This window comes from Lagopus leucura, unplaced genomic scaffold (genome assembly GCF_019238085.1).
Source record: "Lagopus leucura isolate 7727_CA_CO unplaced genomic scaffold, USGS_WTPT01 Super-Scaffold_1, whole genome shotgun sequence".
Lineage (NCBI taxonomy): Eukaryota > Metazoa > Chordata > Aves > Galliformes > Phasianidae > Lagopus > Lagopus leucura.
In genome coordinates, this window is record NW_024962250.1 from 6,276,720 (window position 1) to 6,295,629 (window position 18,910).

Below are 18,910 nucleotides of genomic sequence, written 5' to 3' on the forward strand. Positions count from 1 at the left end.
GCTGGAGTCATCTGACAGAGGACTTTCTAATGGTTCTAGCTACCTCCATTTCTGTAGCTTTTGCTACTGTTCTATGAGCCTTGGTGAAGAAAAGAATCTCTGCAGAGGTGACTGCTGCTGAGAAATGTTGGATTCATCAGCATTTCTGGGATTCATACAGCTGAGGTTTGGCAAGATGGTCTTCTGCAACATTCTTTCCAAATGTGCTCCTGGGCTGCCAAGGAGGCCCTTCATCTGCAGGGAGGGAAACAACAGGCAGGTTCAATCTTGGGCATTTCTGCTACATACAGCCATCTGCCGCTGGAGGTGCAGTGATGGCAGTGCTTGTCTGCAAGACACTGAGATTTCTCTAGCAAAGTTATGGAGAACTGTGGTCTCTGCAAAGGTTCAGACAGTGCCATATTAAATTTTTTTCCTTCTTTCCTCAGCTTAACTAAAATCTGCAAAAATTCTCTGCTGCAAGAAAACGGGTGTGATGTCATCAGAAGATGATGCCGGTGGGGAGGCTCCTGAGGGTAGTTTCTGGGAGGTAAGGAAAGATAATTGGGGTGCGAGGGAGGTAGGAATGTCATCTTACCTTCCATCTGTGGAATTAAGGGTTTGAGTTTCATGTTTGTGAGTGACATGTTGCTCTTAGGGAGTGGAAGGGAGAAACTGTAGGGAGGTTCTTGTACAGGTGATACGGATCTGAGCAGTGAGAGGTAAGCAGAGCATCTCTGCTTACTCCTTCCACTACTCTGCCTATCTGAGATCAGAGTGCCAGAGGCAGGTCTGAGACAAGCTCCTGCTTTCAAGAGGGCTGCTGCTCCCTTTCATTGTGACACTTGGCCTGCTGCTATCTGTTCTGAAGGAGTTTGAACATCAGTACAGTATAAATGTTTTGTGAAATTTCAGGCTGGAAACTACAGGCGGACAGTGAAGCGGGTGGATGATGGCTACCGGCTCTGCAATGACTTAATCTCCTGCTTCCAGGAGCGAGCCAAAATAGAGAAGAACTATGCCCAGCAGCTAACAGAATGGTCCCGAAAGTGGAGGACCAATGTGGAGAAAGGTAAATCTGGCAGGTTGTCCTGGGAACAGGATGTAGTAATTGCACTCTGTTCCTGGAGTAGTCTGTCTTGCTGAGTTGAGGCTGTGAGACAGGCTTCCCACCTACAGCAAGGGAGGTAAATTCTTTGACTATCATTGTTTGTTTGTTTTCTACCCTATCCTTTAATTCACTTTAAAAAGCCTTCTTTTTCAATGCTGTTAGATACTTTGGTTACTTAATCTAATAAGCCATTAGCCAGTCAAAGCCTTAAATTAAGCTGGAGGTCTTCCATTTTAAGAGTAGCTCAGCTGTCACCCATCTTTCTCCTCCAGTGAGAGAATAACAACAGTACTGTGCTTCAGTGGCACAAACTGAAGCTCAGGCCAGTTATGTGAAGAAAGCTTCATACAGAAGCTCTCCCTTGGTATGTACTGCCTGAGGTGGTGAAGGCTGCTCAAAAGAAGTGCCTCTATCAGGCAGCTGTGACAGCCAGTCTAGATGCTGCTTTTGGGGACTGTATGGAGACCAAGTCTATGCTGACTTGTGATGTAGAGTTATGGAAGTAACCCCGAAGAGATGCATGTAGGAGAAAAGGAATGTTTCTTGTGTTGTCTTTTTTTTCTTTTTGTCTATGGGCAGGAGGTATAAGCATGTCTCTGGTGCTTGTTCTTGCAGGCCCACAGTACGGCACTCTGGAGAAGGCCTGGCATGCATTTTTGACAGCTGCAGACAAACTAAGTGAAATTCACTTAGTTGTCAGGAACCACCTGGCTGGTGAAGATTCAGATAAGATCAAGGCCTGGCAGAAGGAAGCCTACCACAAGCAAATAATTGGGGGCTTCAAGGAGACAAAGGAGGCAGAGGATGGGTTCCGCAAGGCTCAGAAGCCCTGGGTGAAGAAGATGAAAGATGTGAGCAAAGTGTGAATGGGGAAGAAGGGATGAGGGTGGTCCAGGTGGTGCTTACAGAGAATGCCAGGGGAAGGATACCTAGTTGGTGTCTTGGTCTTGCGGCTTCCTTCCGTTGTGATAAAAGCTTTGGTAACAGGTTTGGTGTTCTTCCATGGTAAGTTAGCACTAAAATAAATCTTTTGGAGGTACCTGTTTCCTTTAGAGCATGGTTGGCTAAACACCAAATTGGCATTTCAGTTGGGTTGTCCTGAAGCAATTGCCACTGACTGACATGAAATATTACTGTGTTCTCTCTGACAAATGGAGGATCTGTGTGGTCATAGTAATGACTTTCTCTGCATCACTCATCCACTCAGGTAGAGAATTCTAAGAAAAACTATCATGCAGCCCGGAAGGAGGAGAAAACAGCCCACACAAGGGAGAATCATGCCAAGGCAGACTCCTCTGTATCACAGGAGCAGCTGCGCAAGTTGCAGGAGCGTGTTGAGAAGTGTACTCAGGAGGCTGAGAAGGTGAGTGTGTTTAATAGATATGGGTCACAAGGATAATGCTCTCAAGGAGAAAGCACTGGTTGTATTGTCACTTAGTGATGCTGTTCCTGATGAAGGCTTGCAGGTGGTGGGACCTCATTGTTTTAAGATATTCAGTGAGTTAGACTGAGATATCAGCACCTAAGACTGAGCAAGAGGTTGATATCTTTGCTGTTGGGTAAGATCTCACTAATAAATACATCAAGAGGAAAAAAATAGGATTTGGTGCAGCATCCACTCAGTGCAGAGTTGAAGATTTGGCTACCCGAAGTGAGTCGTGTGCCTGCCCATAAGAGTCAAAGTGTGGGAGATCCCTCTGTGGAAGAGGACTGTAAGGAAGGAGGAACTTGTAAGGGTGCTTGGGAGGTGGTGGGTTACAGGCTTGACTTCCAGGCAACGTTTTAAACCACAGCTCTCTTTCCTCCTGGGTTGATACAGTGCAAGGATCAATATGAGAAGATGCTAGAAGAGCTGAATCGCTACAATCCCCGCTACATGGAGGACATGGAGCAAGTATTTGAGGGCTGTCAGGAAGCAGAGCGCAAGCGATTGTGCTTCTTCAAGGAGATGTTCCTGAATCTGCACCAGCATCTCAACCTCTCCACCAGTGAAAGGTACCAGCCCTTGCACAGGAGGGAGGTCTGCTAGACTGTGCAACCCTGGCAAGGGGTGTTGATTCTAGTGTCTGAGGAAGGAAATTGCATCAAGCAGGTCTTGCTGATTCTGTCAGTCTCATCAGAGAACTGGCATCTGATCTCTTCAGACTGACCAGTACACATTCCCCAGGAAGGATTCTTAATGTCTCTGAACCCTTCTCATACTGTCCTGTATGTGTTTTTATGCTGTGTGTGTTGCTCCAAAAGTAATACCTTCTATTTATTTCCATAGAAACTATATCTGATGCAATAAAACTGTTTGACAGAGCACATTCTCAGCTACAAAATATTGTTTTTCAGCATAATCATCATCATTAGCTCTGCATTTTTTTTTTTTTTTTGCCAGCAATGAACAATCCATGCTTGTTTAAAAAATATATAATAATAAAAATAAAAATGTGCCACTAGAGGTGACTTGCTGTTGCCACTGCTGAGATGTGCTGCCTACCACCTCACTGTGGTGCTCATATCCACTGTTTGGTCTCCATAAATGGTCAGCAACTGTTGATGAATGTCAGTGGGTGCCACTTTTTTCCACATAGTGTTCAGCGACACAGTTTTCCTTCATGTGCACTTCCAGGTCAGATGCTGTTTTGTCAGACTTGCCCTCTGCTATCATCCGTCTCACAGCAACAAAATATAATGGAATATTGGCAGGAAGATTCAACCTCTACTGCTGTGCCACCAATACCTACATCTGATGTTGTAGGTTAGCACAGTAAAACAGGAGGCATTGCTTTTGGAGCAGCCTTCATATGAGAAGCCTCCATGTTGCTACCTGTAATCAAAATTGGAGGAGTGAGACTGTTACTTCCTAGTACTTCAGCAAGCAAGAATGTCCATTCCGCCTAGAGAAGAGAGATCTTGTAGTATAAAATGTGCCATGCTCTTTAAATGCCCATTTGCCAGTTCTCAGCATAGCTCATCAAATGTTAGCTACTGCCACACCAATCAACTTGTCCTGCTTGCTACTCTCTTCTGTAAAGCTTGCTCTTTTTCCCTAGAGAGGAACAGCTATTACTCTAGCAACCTTAACTTTGTAGGATTTAATAAGCTGTGTGGCTATTCATGAAGTTAAGGTCCTCTTTCCTAACTGGGTTTTGTGGAACTACTGAGGGACTGATGCTTTTGTCTGTTCTTGGCCATAGCTTTCAAGCATTGTATCGAGATCTCTATCAAGTCATCATGGCTGCAGACAACCAGGAGGACCTTAAGTGGTGGCGTAACACTCATGGACCAGGCATGGCCATGAATTGGCCTCAATTTGAGGTGACACAGCATTCACAAGTGCATTATTACTATTTCTTACCATCTGTTTTTCTGAAACTGGTGGATTGCTAGTTCTGTATTGTAGAGACCTTTCCTCTCTTTTCCTATCTCTTTCCTTTCCCCTTCCAAGTCTGAGAGTTGGCATTCGGTCCCTTTTGGCTAACCTATGTTAGTGTCTCTGATCTTTAAGTGAGACTTCTTGATCAGAGGCTCAGGGTATTAGGCTCTTCAGAAACTGGCTTTTTGCAATCTTTTTGCGTAAGGGGATTTTTACTACCCTGCTGAACTGCAACTACTCCAGCTTATCTGGCTGCAAGAGCAAGGAAGAGATGGTGCTCAGGACCTTGGAATAAGCTCCTATTGTAACCTATCCTACAAGCCCTCTTGTTGCACCTTGGGATTCAATAGGAGTGGGCCTGATATGGCTGCAAGGCCAGTTAACTGATCAGCCATAGACGAAGCATAACTTGATGTTCTTGACTTGTTTCCTTTCTGTATTGGTCAGAAAACATGCCTAGAGCTTTTTCATCTTAACAGCTTGATAGTATTGTTGCTCTTTCTTTGAACAGGAATGGTCCCTTGAAACACAGCGGCCAATCACCAAGAAGGAAAAGAGTGGTAAGGTGGCTGATGATGTCACGCTGACCAGCATTTTGCCTACGCGGGATGGTGTTGTTTCACAGACTCCTCTGCAGACAAGGCAAGGGTAAGAGCTGAACTCTGGGATGCCTCAGGTTAGGAAAAATACAGTCCTGCCAAGGATCACTGTTGAGTAGGAGTGACCTCTCAACTTCTTGCCTTGGGCAAGGCCCCAGAGGACAAGAAATACAAGACAGGGTAGAAAAAGAGGTTTTCATGGAGCTCTTCTTGGTCTATAGTGTATGCAGTGCATACTGTCTCACTCTCATTAGGTGCCTGCCTTAAGGTCCTTTAGTGATGAGAACTGGCCTTATTCCTGCTTGTCCTAGGTAGGGTAAGGAAAGTTAGAAACTGACAGCTTTGTGAGTTAGCTGTACTGTTTCTTAAATACAGGCATATTTGTGGTTTTGGTTTGTTAGTTTGTTTTGCCTAATATGATGCTGAATACTGCCTGACAAGTCTGGTTATAGCTGCCCTCTCTTGCCAGGAAGAAATCAGAATAGGGAGAGGCTGAACAGAGCACTGTCCTACTGTGTTGCTAGCATCCTGGCCTTCAAAGGGGAGCTCTGGCATAAGTGAACTGGGCAGAAAAGAATGGGAATATAAAGGTGTTTCAAGGCCATTTCAGTCTAATGGATTCAGGGGCCCTATTTGCCCACCTACAGGTCTTTCTATCAAGAGGAGCAGAACAGCCTCTTCTATGACAGCCTGAGGGCACCCACATTTGTGAAGTTAGTATGGAATATAGCCTCTTCAGGGTTTCTGGTTTCCAGGTGCCTGTCCTCTGCTGCTGTTCCCCTTTGCTCTTGCTTCTGACTTGGAAAATAACATTCCAGCTACATCTGTTCAATGCTGGAGATATGGCTTTTCCTTGTCTGTCCTGTTCTTGGCTGGAATACCTCCAGATACAGCCGGGCTCTCCATTAGAACTGGCCTTCCCTGAATGAGACGGTCTGCTAGAGTAGGATGAAGACATGAAAAATGCATATATGGAAACACTGTGAGAATGAGTCTGACTCCTAGCCATCAGGGTCCTATCACTGCTATGCTTTCAACCAAATCTAGTGTCTTCTGGTATCTCACTTCTTCTCCGTTCATCCTCTCTTGGCTACTGGGTCTTTTGCACTTGGTTCTATAGCATAGTAGTCTATGAGAGGTTGGAATGGTATGTGGTTAAGGAATAAGTGTGTGAGAGAAGTCTAACTACCATCATATTTCCTCTCTGCTTCCACATCTGCAGTGGAGGGAAGGAAGATATTTCGGAGTGGTCAGATGAGGACACTCCAAAGAAGTACCTGGATGCCAACGGGCATGAGGAGGACATAAAGGTACCAGGTGTACGGGTACGAGCACTGTATGATTACACAGGACAGGAGGCAGATGAGCTGAGCTTTAAAGCAGGTACAGAAGCACTAATCTCTTACTAACCTTTTGCTGTCCTCACTTGGGCTGAGGGAATGATTGGAACACTCCTTAAGAACTGGATGTTACCTTGAGCTGACAATTATTGTACTTGTGAACTGGCCCATTGCTAACTAATGAGGCAGATGATACACTGGGCAGTTCAATCTTTTAGATTAAGAAACAGTGAGGCCCTATCAGAAGTTTGCTTGGGCCTTGCTTACAGTATAGGGAAAGCAGCAGATCCAAGTGGCAAAATAGATCCCTCTTGCCTTTTCTTTAATGCAAGGTCCTTTTGAATTAACTAAAGTGACACACTACTGAAGGCAGTTCAGCTGGCAAAAAAATTGTGCAAAGTGTTGATCAAAATGGTTATCTTGCTTGGCGAGCATAGCTCCCAGCAGAGGATTGAGAGGAGAGGAATGCTGAAGCAAGCAGACTCCTTCCATTTTTCTTCCTTTTACTTAAAATTCTGTTTGAATATTCTATCTCCAAACCCAAGAGAACATCTGGATCTTGAGTGTTTCTAATCTTGCTTGTCTTGTGTGGCATCTCTGCTATACAACTCCAAAATAGCCCCTTTCTAAAAAGGTGCTGAATTCTTTCAGTAGCAGAGGTTTGTGTCCGAGGCTCCAGTATCTGTGCTGCTAGTAAACTAGCTACTAAACAAACTGTTTTTGCTGTTAAATATCTTATAGTATGTGTGCTGTGGAACTTGACTCTTTGCTCTTTCTTTCCACCCAACAGATCTAATGGTTAAAAAAGCATGCCTTATGTTATCCATCTTCTGAATCTGCTCTGGCAAGTGTGGACCAGTAGGGCTTAAGTTTAATAGCAGATGACTTTCTTTCCCAGGCTTTACCAGTGTGAGATGTTGTTAATGATGCGGAAGACTTTCTGGCAGATGTGTGGCTCCCCTACTGATGGAGAAGGGGTCCTTTCTGCCCTTCCCTGAAGTAGATATGGAGAGTTTAAAAGTCATAGTCTTTCCTGGTCATAGTCTGAGAAAGAAGTTGATTGCATGCCTTTCTGGTCAAGCTAAATGGCCTATCACAGAATAGCCATTTTGGCCCCTACCGGCCAGAGCTTAGCAGCTTCTTAAATTTCTTTCCCACTTGCTACAGAGGAGCTGGTGAAAAAGAAAACCTGAGCCTTCTGCTCCCTTTGGCTTCTAAGTACTCCTGGGGAAAGGAAACTGAGTAGAACTACTGGGAACAAAAAAAAAACTTCCATTGAGGAATCCCCTTGGCCCAGGGGATGATACTGACAACAGCTAATGAAGAGGTCAATAACTGTGGACAAAATTAAACTGATGCTGAGTGTGATAAAGGGGAAGAAGGTGTGATACTTCAGACCAATGGGTTTTTCCCTCAGAGTTTACAAAAAAGCAAATGCCACGCTACCTTTTCCAAAGCTGCTTCCTAATAACTGTCTTTGCTTGTAGGAGAAGAACTAATGAAGATTAGTGAGGAAGATGAGCAGGGATGGTGCAAGGGCCGACTTCTCACTGGCCACATTGGACTCTATCCTGCTAACTATGTTGAGAAGGTTGGCTCATGATTACAACTGCCCTGCCAGTGTCTCACATCCATACCAGCACCTACTGCAGAGGTCACTGGGTCACTGCTGGCTCCAGTCCACCTCTGCAATATATCCAGCAACTTCTGGACTCTGAGGGCCTGTATTCCATGTAACTAATGCTTCATTTTAAATGCCTAGACCTGTAGGGATTTTCTAATAAATAAACAAGGATGACTAAGACTACTCTGACTGTGAGCACTACAGGAATATAGAAGTACAGAAGGGAACAGATCCTCCTGACTTGCACTCAGTGAAGGGAGATGCATGACATGTGCAACTCTTCAAAACAGACAAAAGAGCTTCTTAGCTTCCATGCGTGTGCATCCATAGGGTGGTGGGGACTGCCCTGCCCCCAAGCTTCCTGTTCAAGGAACTCTGCACAAGTAGGGCTATAGAGAACTTCTATTCCTTCCTCTTTCTTGCTCAGTTGAGCTGACAAAATTCCGTTTATTCTCAGATCTTTCAGAAACCTTCAGTGTCCTTCACCTGCAGGCTTGTTGACTCCTGTGGGTAAGGCAGCTGGCATAAGTGACAAAGCTTCAAAAGCCTTTCAAGGGGAGATTCAGGTTGAACAACAGGAGGAACTTTGAAAGAGTGGTTAGGTGCTGGAATGAGCTGTTCAGGGAGGTGGTGGAGTCATAATCACTGGAAACCTTCAAGAAATGTTTAGATATTGTAGTGAGGTGCATGGTTGAATGGAAAATATTGGTGTCGGGTGGACCTTAGTCTTTTCAAACCTTGGTGATTCTAAGCCTGGATTTCCTCTCCTACTACCCTCCAATTTATTGGGATAACACCAGGAATGAATGATAGAAGCCTTTCTCCTGTCCCATAGCTGTACTCTGTCTTGTATGATCTGGCTGTTCATGCTGACAAAGGTGTGAATGGAAGTGTCTGACAGCAGATCGGATTGCTTTTTTTCTGGCCTGCATCAGGTATGCTTATGTCCAGTTAAGTACCATTCAGCAAGGGAACACCTATCAAACCTTTCCCTTTGTCCTGCTTTCTGCTCCTGAAAGCATCTTGAGGCTGCTGAACCAGTGCAGTCCTGATCTTAGAGATTTGCTTATTCAAACATAAGGATTTGCCTAAACATGAGGAACATGCCCATGACTGATGGGCATGTCCCATACACAGTAATCCCAAGGCCACAAGAAAAGGCAAAAGGAAAAGCAAACATTCATGGTACAAAACTGAATAGTAAAAACTGGCTTCTGACTGTGCCTCAGCAGTAAATTCTACCAGATACAGTGTGAACTTGTAGTAGCCTTGTGTGCAGTGTACTGCTTGTTCTGAGTTGGCACACATGAAGGTCATTTTTCAATTAGACTCCAAAAAACCTCAGTCAAGCTTCTGCCAATCATACAGGGGCTAACAGCTGTAGGGCTGTTTGGAAAAGAGATGATACAGTCTGAAGTTGCAAGTGAACATTTGGGATTAAATGACTGCAGAACTGACTGTGAGAATGACTGTGAGATAAGAAACAAAAACAGCCAAGGATGAAATGACCTGAATTGTGCTATGAGAAAAGGAGAACTTGATGTTGTTAGCCTGGATGTTTCCAAACACTAATACTTGCCTTTCAGTAATGTCAAAATAAAAATGTAGAAGGGAGTTACAGAGGAAAAGGTGGAAGCATAACTTCAATTCTTCTGATTGGGTTATAATTAGGGGTAGTGGTAGGTGAGGACAGAAATGGCCAGCAGGCAGGACCCCTGGTTAAATATAAACAACCTGAAATTCCACAGGACAAAGTCTGAACAGATTTGTTTGTCCTAGGAAAACCCAACCACTTGATCATAATGGCCTGCTTGAAGGTTGCCAGAAATAGTGACACACCATAGATTATATGAATGTGTCTCCTAAAGAATGTTTGCACATCAAACTGCTGCCAAGAGCTGAATTAAGGGACAGGAGAAAACAGGAATAAAAAACTGCTCTGCTTTACTGTAGCTCATAAATTTTGGTATAGCTCTTAGTCCTTAGTTTGGGTACCTAAACCCAGATGGATTAGTAAAAGCCTGTGTAAAGAACTTCCCCAAGGGAAGAAAACAAACCAACAACAACAAAAAAGACCCTTAATAGTCTTGTATTAAAGTAATAGGTCTGCCTGGAAACTTAGTTTTCCACAGGAGCAAATGCAGGGGGTTTTTAAGTGTAAAGGCTCTAGTTGAAACTTGTTATCCATGCTTTTGAGTGGTTTTGCATGAACAGAGAGATGCACATGTGAACTAATTGTGTCTGAATTCCACAATGCTGGCAAAGCCTATTCTTCCCCATACTATCTGTGAAAGCATACAGATGTGTCTCTTTGCCTAATAGTGACACAGTGACAACATTAGCCACCATTTTTTTTTAAATAAAGCCCTTCCTTGTGAAAAGCTTGCACAGCTGTGCTTGGCAGATAATTAATTTAGTTCTGACATCTTCCTCGCCAAGAACTTTTCAAGTATGGTGCAAAGCTTGGATTTTCTGTTGATAAGGAGTTTTCTAGAAAGAAGTTGTTAAAGATTTTCTATGGCAGATCACACCCATTTCCCCAAAGCAGAAGCTGAGCTTGCCCAACCCACTAATAACATTTCTGTCCTGTAGGCAGAATCTGCCTCAAGGCCTGTAGTGTGCATGGGCCAGCTGTGCTGTGTGATGGCAGCTGAGCTGTGGTTAGCCTCTAACCTTTGGTGGCAGTCCCCCAGCCCTGTGTGGAGCCTGGGGCCATTTGTGCGTCAGTTTACTTTCCATCCCATTTCCCCATTTCACATCCTTGTAGCTGGTTTGCCACACCAAGGAAGGTACAAGTAGGTGTCAGTTCTGCACAGCAATCGCAGAGCTGTTCAAAGTCATTCTGAATTCCCTTTGCTCCTGCTCTGTTTACAGGTCTAGCCTAAGGCTTCAGTTGTTGGTTGCTCAGCTCTATTTCAGGCACGTTCTACCTGACTGAAGTGCAAGCAAACTGCACACTTTTGGGTTGCTTCAGTTGCATTTTCAGATCTGCTTGCTGCAGAATTTCCCTCTGCTTGTGAGGAAAGCAGTGCTGGAGTTAAAATGGGCCTGAACACTGCTTCTTGAAGAAGTAATTGCTCCTAAGTTAACTGCACAGAGACTGGTAGGAATGCTCCGTGTTGCTCGTGGGGCTGAAACTGAGACAATGCCAGTGCCACCACAACTCCAGCTTCACCTATGGAAAAAATGGCTGGAAAGTACCCACCAGGTGCTGTCAGGAGCCATTGTGCAAGAACAGGAAGGGTGGATGATACAAGGCAAAGTGTCTTCAGAGGGCTCTTGCTCCAAAATAAAAGAAAAGCGGAAAAAACTAACCTGTGATCAAGTGTTGTACTGCCATCCAGCTTCAGACAAGGAGCTGGAAAGCTCGGGGGCTGTAAGGGAGTGAAACTGTTAACTCACCAAAGAAGAGCAAATGGGATGAATGTGAGAGGATGATTCTAGACAAGATGAAGAAGGAAAAGTAGGGGGTGGAGGCAATGGGGTAGCTGGAAAAGATTGACAGTTCCTTTGCTGGGACATCCTGACTAAACAACAGGACTGCAGTGAACAAGTAACAAGTTTCAGGCCCAGTCACTTTCTTAGTTGCTTTTAACACATCCATTTTATTGTCTGGGTCATCCTGCCTGTCTGATAATCCCACTTGCAGAGGTTCATGGTTTGTTGTCAGTCTCCCAGCTTAAAGTAATTACAGCTGCAGCTTGGGACTTCCTTTCTCCTGAAGCATTCTAGTGGTCAGCACCTTTCTCCTGCTAAGTGCAGAGGCCTGTAATCTCTCCTCTTAAAGACCCAGTGCTTTCACTGGGTCCAGCTATTTATAGATCCTATGATCCCTTCCTCTCTGTACTTCCCTTCTAGCATATCAGCTGGAAATCTTCTTCCAGGACCCATATTCTTCCCCTTTGACTTCACAAACTCTTTCCTTCCTGAGTCTATTGTTCCTGCTTTCAGCAGGAGGCTGACACCAAAACAATCCCCATCCCCAGCTGTGAGCATACTGGCCCTTTCTCTCAAATTCTCCTCAGGGATTCCCCTCAGGTGCCAGTGTTTCTAAGCAGTGCCACATCCACTATCCTTTGTATGTTTGTCTCACTTGGTGGCCCTGCAACCTTTTTATGCATTGTGGCCACCCACTGAGCTGAACCTCTGCTACCTACTCCCCACCCAAATCACAGTTCACAGGGGTGCTTATGTGCACTGATTATTGTTTGTTTTCAAAAGAGCATCCGAGTAAAACAACAGCTTTCTCATTTTTCCTTGCTCACATTATATTTTCCTTAGTGCTGCCTGCCTTGGGTCACTCTCTTCCCCTTCAGGCATGCCTCCTACCTGTCTTGTAAGTGCTGCAGACAGCTAGTCCTTGTACTAAAGGGATTCAGTTTAGAAAACTCTGGTGAGTGAGGTGATTTGCAGGGAAATGAGATTACATGTTTGCTGGAAAAGGTCACATCTGATAGGACAGCCCTGCTGGCTCTGTCCTCCAACAAGTTAGTGCTTGTGCTGTCTGGGCTACCTTCAAGGAAGCAGTGAAGCAGTTGAGAAACTCCAAAATTGGTATGTTGCTCTGGTGTGAAAAAAGAGGTGCTTCCCTCACTTTAGTACCACCATCTGCCCCCTCTCCACCTCTCCTTTTTCCCCTTGTACATGAGTCACTTGATTTTTTGGCTTATCTAATTCTAACATTAAAGTTCTTCAGTAAAGAATCTCAAAACCAGAGAAAGCACTAATTCTATTAAGTACCATGAGGCCTGTTCCAGGATTGTGGGCTGACAGTTAAGCTAGTCCTGACAACCCAAGACCAATATAAACTACAGTTCTCAAAGGCAGTACCTTTTTTGTTCAAGGAACTGGATTTCTTGTAACTTTAGGGTCTGTGAAACCAACTCCTTTGGCTGCTTGGTCTCTTGAGTTTCAGCTGCTGCAGATGTTGAAAGCAGGCAAGCGGCTCAAGGATGCAAGCAATTGTCGCATGCGTCAAAAACAGGCAAAGCCAAGTTGGCCTTGAAATGTTATGTCTCTGCTGTGCTCCTGCTGAACAGCTGGGCAGCACTGCTCCCTAGATCTGACCTCCCTCTGCTTGAGCACAACTTGGGGAACCCTCTCCTCCCACAGAGCACCAAGGAGATAGACACAGTTCCTAGTAGATAAATTTGCTGCTCACCTGAAAGGTTCCAGAGCCTGAAGCATGATGTGGCCAAAGGCGAGAAGTAGCGAGGATCACAGAAGTACACGAACTCCAACATGAGTGGCTGGATGCAGGAACACGGGCTCCATTGAGATGACATCAACTGTCACCCGTGGCAGCAGTGCCTTTGTTAGGGCAGTGGCGTCTGACATGTGGGGATGCTGACACCTGGGTGTTGCTGTTGTACTGCTTGAGGATAAAGCCGCACAGCAGCTCAGCCCCACCACTGCTGTGGAAGGTAGCAGGGAAGATGTAGCTAAGAAGCACTGTCTAGCATCTGTGGAGTCCTGCTGCCACATGCAGGAAGACTACTCCAATCACTGACACGTTGTCTGCGCTGTATACCCCAGCTCCAAAGCCAGACTTTGCACACCACAGGTTGTAATGGATCTGCTTCTCCAGTGGCACTGTTCCAAAGAGCATCAAACAGTACTGGAACTCTGTCCCCAGCATGCAGACTGCCTGCCAAGGCACTGAAGGCTCAGGGCTGGTATTGGAGCTCAACAGACACCTGCAACAGAGAACACAGGAAGCTGAAGGAGGAAAAGCTCATGAAACCATGACCTATGAAGAACAATAAGGAAGCAGCTACAAACCCTACAGACCACCTGCTCCTATGTAATCGGAGGGGAAACAGACTTGGAAAATACTCTCCTTTCCTTGGCAGGGTGCCTTGTTTTCCCATCAGAGAAGGTGATAGATTCCCATCCCTTTTGGGTTCAGAGGGTATGTTCGTCTCTTCATCCACCTGAAAGATTTTTTTGGTCTTTGCTCTGTGCAAGGCCTTGTAATTAGCTCCCCTAAGGAAATTCTATTCCCCATCATCCTAGCTGTACCTCTTTCCTTCATGTTCAAGAGAATGTCTACCAAGGGAACGTCACTCAGATGCAACCTGCTGCAGGCTCTTTATGGTTCCCATCCTTTCTGATCCAAGCTCCTCACCGAACCTGATCATATTTATAAGATGAAATGCTACGTGATACAAGGCACACACCAGTCCACTGTTCTGTCATTCTCCACTACTCATTTTTAGTTTCCCCATTTCCTGCAACTCAGTAATAGCACTGGATACAGCAAACCTTGTTCTATTTATTAACCACCTCAAAAGGCTGAGCATGTGTCTTACATCTGTCTTATAACTATGACTAATGGCTGAGAGGTTTAATGACTGCCTTCTGGGAGACAGATGTTACAACTGCACCCTGCCTTGCTATGGGATCTAGCTGAGGGTCTTCTTGCAGCTTCCTCCCCTTTCCAGGTCTATGGAAGACCCAACACATTTTCCCAGTAAGCCAGCAAATATTTTTTGTAATACATTCCCCTCTTGCATCCCATACCCTCCCTGGCCTCTGGGCTCAGGTAGTTTTCCAGAAGTGCTCTCTCACATCTGCTAAGAGCCTGTAGCCATGGAACAGCAGAGCCAAGATACAGATCTGTCATGCTTTAGGCAGACAGAGATTATATGACTGCAATGAGGCAGAAGGTCTGCACCTCTGCTAGGAGACTGCGTTGGTACCACTTCCATTTTTTTACATGTCTTGTTAGCTAGGGCAGGAATGATGTCTGCCAGTGAATCAGCCTTGCTGGTAGCAACTGCTGCTGTATTTTGGGGGAGCCTAAGGGTGTGAATTGCTTCCTGGATGGTTCCTGTATGGAAGAAAACTGTGGGTCACTCTGAGAACAGTTAAGCCAGTGATTAATAAATATGCAAACATACATGGCACAGTGCAACCTTGGGTGAGTGGGTAAAGAAGCAAGCCCTTTGGCTGCCAAAACAGACAGCCAAGGCAGGGGCATCTAAATCAGCCTTCCTCACTCTCTCCCCTGAGCCACTCTCCTGCCTTTACCCTGCTGTCCCAGCCCAGCTGAAAGCTGCAGTTCATCCACCACACAGAGGAGTGTGGGGGGCGCAGGGGGCTGCTGCAGAAAGCAGTGCTTTTCTACTGCCTTCCAGGCTTTCTCCAGCTTTCTCCAAAGGCCTACCCTACCTCTAACCAGCCTTGGGGCTTTACTCCCTCTCTGACTTTGTTCACAGCAAGACAGCTCAGAGCCTGCTGACTGCCCAGTCTGCCCACCTTGCTCCCACATGGTGTGGTGAGCATGGCTTTAAGCCACAGGACACGCTGTGACTGACACCTGCTAAGCAGCCTGCTCCAAGCAAGGACAACTGTTATAGCACATCTCCAAAATGACCACTACAGCAAGGTATGAAACATTCCCAGTCCCCCTCCCCTGAAGACATCTGCCAGCTCTCCTTTAATTTGGGGCATCCCCAGAGCCTCCCAGATCCCCAGCATGTCATGCCACTCACAGATTTATTTTCAAACGGTGTGTTTGAAAATATTCAACAACAATACTGGAAATAGGGTTACAAAAGCAAAGCATAAAAACGTAACATGTACATGCATACATACAGTTACTTAACAACTAGGTTAGAGCAGCAGCCAAGACTCATGCTGTAGTTACACACTCCATCAAGCCTCAGCCATTTTGCCAGGCAGCCCAGCAACATCAGCTGACACAACTGATAGAGACAGTGCTCTCCACCCTTCCAAACCTTCCTGGAAGTTCCAGGAGGAAGAGCAATCAGCTCAGCGAAGCAAGGACAGCTGGTGTAAGGGCAGGGCTAGGGTTGTGACTCAGACCATGGTTACCCACTTGTCAGAATAGCGCAATGGACAGCATGTGCAGCAGGACCCCTTCTGGCTGCAGCACACCCCCAAACCAGATCAAGCCATTACTCTGCTTCTCAGTACCTCTGGAGTTACTCATCTATTGTGCTCCTTAATTTGTATGCTTCTTCTACCCTTGCTGGCTTCTCTCCAAACCACAACATTTGTTTGATTTGCAGTAAAACTGCCTAAGTTGTAAACCTTAACAAAATATTCACTCTACATGTAGCATAATAGCTCCTTATCTTAAATCTCGCTACAAGCATTGTATAGAGTCAGCATGTGATGTGACCGCCTGCCTTCGTACAGTACTTTTTCCTACAGAGACAGCTACTAATTACATTCTGTGTGGCACACTGGCAGACTGGTCCCAGTATCTGTAAACTGGCTGTTTAAAAACAAACCAAATATATATCTATATTTGGCAACCCTGTTTTAAGTGTTGTTCCTCTCTCCACACGTCACTAGGTTCCTGATACCCCACCACTCACACTGTGACCCATGGGACACTGTCTCTCCCACTTCTTTTTCAGGTAGTTTCCTCATTCAGCAAAAGCTTGAGAGGCCGATGGGTCCAAGTAGGACAGCAGGAGGCATGCCTTCCCTCTTCTTCACAGTTATTCTGGTTCACAAGCTGGAGGGCAGTAGAAGACAGCTAGGTCCCTTCTCCCCACTGTCACCCTGCTTCCAGATGGGTCTCCAGAGGGTCACCTTCTACTCTCCTTGGCTTAGACCTGCAAGTGCATGGCAGGTTTTACACCCACTGTGGCACTTCACCCCTGAGCTTCTCCAGCTCTCGTCTGACACATCCCCTGCTTCTCATGCAGGGCCCTTGGGTTTTCTCTCTGCCACTTTCCCTTCCACAGTAACCTTGCACTCACAAGCAACAAGACTTCTGTGCTGAAAAAGTGTCCCCAGTAGTATGGCACACTCCAAGAATGTGCCTGGTTACCTTCCTTTGCTCTATTGCATGATGCTAGAGACTGTCACTGACATTGGTAACAGCACCATCTCTCATTAGGAGACTACAAATGGCTCAGGGTCTGGTGTCACAGCAATCAGAAGAAAAGAGTCAAATTTTACACGTGATGTAGATGGACACAAAAGCTGAAAGCCGAAGAACAGGATGCCAGCTAGCTGTTCAGAAATTCAACAGCAAAGCACATGAGATGCAAGAGAAACAGATGCAGGAAATAGCAAGAACTGTGCAGTGACAGCACATGCTCACAGGGAAGAGTCAGCAGCAGGAGGTCTTTCCTGTACTGGAAGTGGCAACAAAAAGAAGCTATTTCTCAGAGCAGGAGCATACTCTTCCTGCTTCTTTTATGTAAAACTGATGGACAGGATCGGCAGCCTTGCCAGGACTTGGAGCAACCAGCGTGGGCTGGAAGGCTTGCAAGGGGCCTGGCTGAGACAAAGCAGCTTAAATAACCCTGCTGTAGGCAAGCCTTCCTGGGTCACAGCACAATGAGCACAAACCATGTACCCCTTCACAGAACAGCAGAGCCTGCACTCTCCCCACATGCCTTCTAGCACAGACAGGCAGAAACAATGTGTGATACTGAGCTACAGACCTCAAAGATTGCCTTGGCTCCTCCTGTGTACAAGCCATTCCTCTTTCATAAGCCCCAAACAGTGGTAACAGCACTGCAAATAGACTCTGTCCCTCCTAATTCCTGCACAGCTCATCCCTCAGGTAGCCAAACACAGACATCACCAGAATAAAGCCTGCGCAGGAGGAGAGCAGCATCACACTGCAGCACAGTAGATGGGGACAAGGTGGAGTAAGCAACTCAACCCTGGCAATGCCTGCTCTGCTTGCCATGCTCAGGTATTGTGGAGATGAGTAATGGCTGATGAAGGCACAGCCCTATGGGAGCTGCCCTCAGCTCTCTTCTTCCCAGGGTGCAGCCAGCTCTTGCAACACTCAACACTGGCTCTCCTGGTATGACTGCGAGAACAGCTGCACCATGAATGGGATCAGGGAACTCAGATGGTTTAAAAATAACTGTGACAAAAAGCTATCAGTTACTTTTACCTGAATTGATTCCCCAGTACTGCTTGTGTAACCCCAGAAATGGGCACACAAAAGCAACCAAGGTAGCAGAGTAAGAGCAACACGTGCCCTGCCAGGCTGCATCTAGCTTTGCTGCCAGCCTCAGTACCTTGTCCTGGGGCAGCTCGAGTCAGATGAGCGTGCAGAAGCCTCCCGTCTTACTGCAGAGCAGCCTATCTCTGTACCAGGTCCCAGCTGACTGTGCAGCTTGGCCCCTGCCGAGCCCCAGAACACAAGACTCAACACTCCTGCTAAGCCTTGCTCTGCAGGAGTTTTTGCTGAACGTTTCAGTTGTACCTGGTTGTATCTTTACATCCTCAAACTTTACAGACCTTGCTAAGATCATGCATCCTGGGCTCCCATGGCAATTAATTCTACCATCTATCTTGCATATCAGTGGAAAAATCAGAAATAAGTGACATGGAAACCTTTAAATGTAAACTGAGAGCTGCCTTGTCCAGATACTTCCACATTTACTGCTAGCAGCAGACTGGTGTGACCAAACGATCTCCTTCTGGAAGGAAGGAAAGGAGGCGCGTTCTGCTCCAGCTTAGCAGTGCCATGATGGCGGGTAGCTCCTGCTGTCCTTGCTCCGCAGTCGCTTGTTTTCCCTTGTTACGGTGCGAAAGGGGCTCTCTGTCACTGACACACAGTTCAAAGCACAACCACATCTTCTACTCTCTTGCACTGCAGCGCAACGACGCGCCGGTCTATGACTGAGCACGGTAAGGCCCTGACACAGTGCCTGATCTGAAGCGAGCCCTTCCCTACCTGGATCACCGCCCCGCGCTGCTCTGAGGAGCAGGCCGCGCCTCCCGCTCACTAAATCACTCTCCGGCTGCGGCCTCAGCGCGGGGACACCACACAGCCCCCGACTCCCTCAGGCAGCGGCCGCTCCGGGAGCTCAGCGAGGGTCCGAGAGCCGCGCGCCGCGCCTCGAGGCGCCCCGAGGCGCCGGGGCTTCGCAGCTACCGCGGCGC

General features: G+C 46.4%; 1 protein-coding gene and 1 long non-coding RNA gene across 5 annotated transcripts in view; one reads left to right on the plus strand and one right to left on the minus strand.

Annotated features, from left to right (window-relative positions):
• The window catches only part of PACSIN3 (protein kinase C and casein kinase substrate in neurons 3), a 20,216-nt gene extending 12,016 nt beyond the window's left edge, over positions 1-8,200 (plus strand). For 2 of the 3 annotated variants that reach the window (XM_042870399.1, XM_042870409.1), the window contains exons 3-12: positions 429-529; positions 895-1,051; positions 1,706-1,941; positions 2,298-2,453; positions 2,910-3,085; positions 4,276-4,396; positions 4,966-5,102; positions 5,701-5,766; positions 6,276-6,436; positions 7,881-8,200. In XM_042870399.1, coding sequence (XP_042726333.1) covers positions 476-529; positions 895-1,051; positions 1,706-1,941; positions 2,298-2,453; positions 2,910-3,085; positions 4,276-4,396; positions 4,966-5,102; positions 5,701-5,766; positions 6,276-6,436; positions 7,881-7,996 — 1,380 coding nt within the window. In that variant the 5' untranslated portion in view covers positions 429-475 and the 3' untranslated portion in view covers positions 7,997-8,200. The remainder of the gene's footprint in view (positions 1-428; positions 530-894; positions 1,052-1,705; positions 1,942-2,297; positions 2,454-2,909; positions 3,086-4,275; positions 4,397-4,965; positions 5,103-5,700; positions 5,767-6,275; positions 6,437-7,880) is intronic. The other variant, XM_042870414.1, reaches the window with a different exon arrangement.
• The window catches only part of LOC122179551, a 24,492-nt gene extending 5,654 nt beyond the window's left edge, over positions 1-18,838 (minus strand). For both annotated transcript variants that reach the window (XR_006178737.1, XR_006178736.1), the window contains exons 1-2: positions 18,702-18,838; positions 13,179-13,713 (exon numbers count right to left, since the gene is read on the minus strand). This is a non-coding gene — a long non-coding RNA (uncharacterized LOC122179551). The remainder of the gene's footprint in view (positions 1-13,178; positions 13,714-18,701) is intronic.
• Positions 18,839-18,910: the final 72 nt, after the last annotated feature.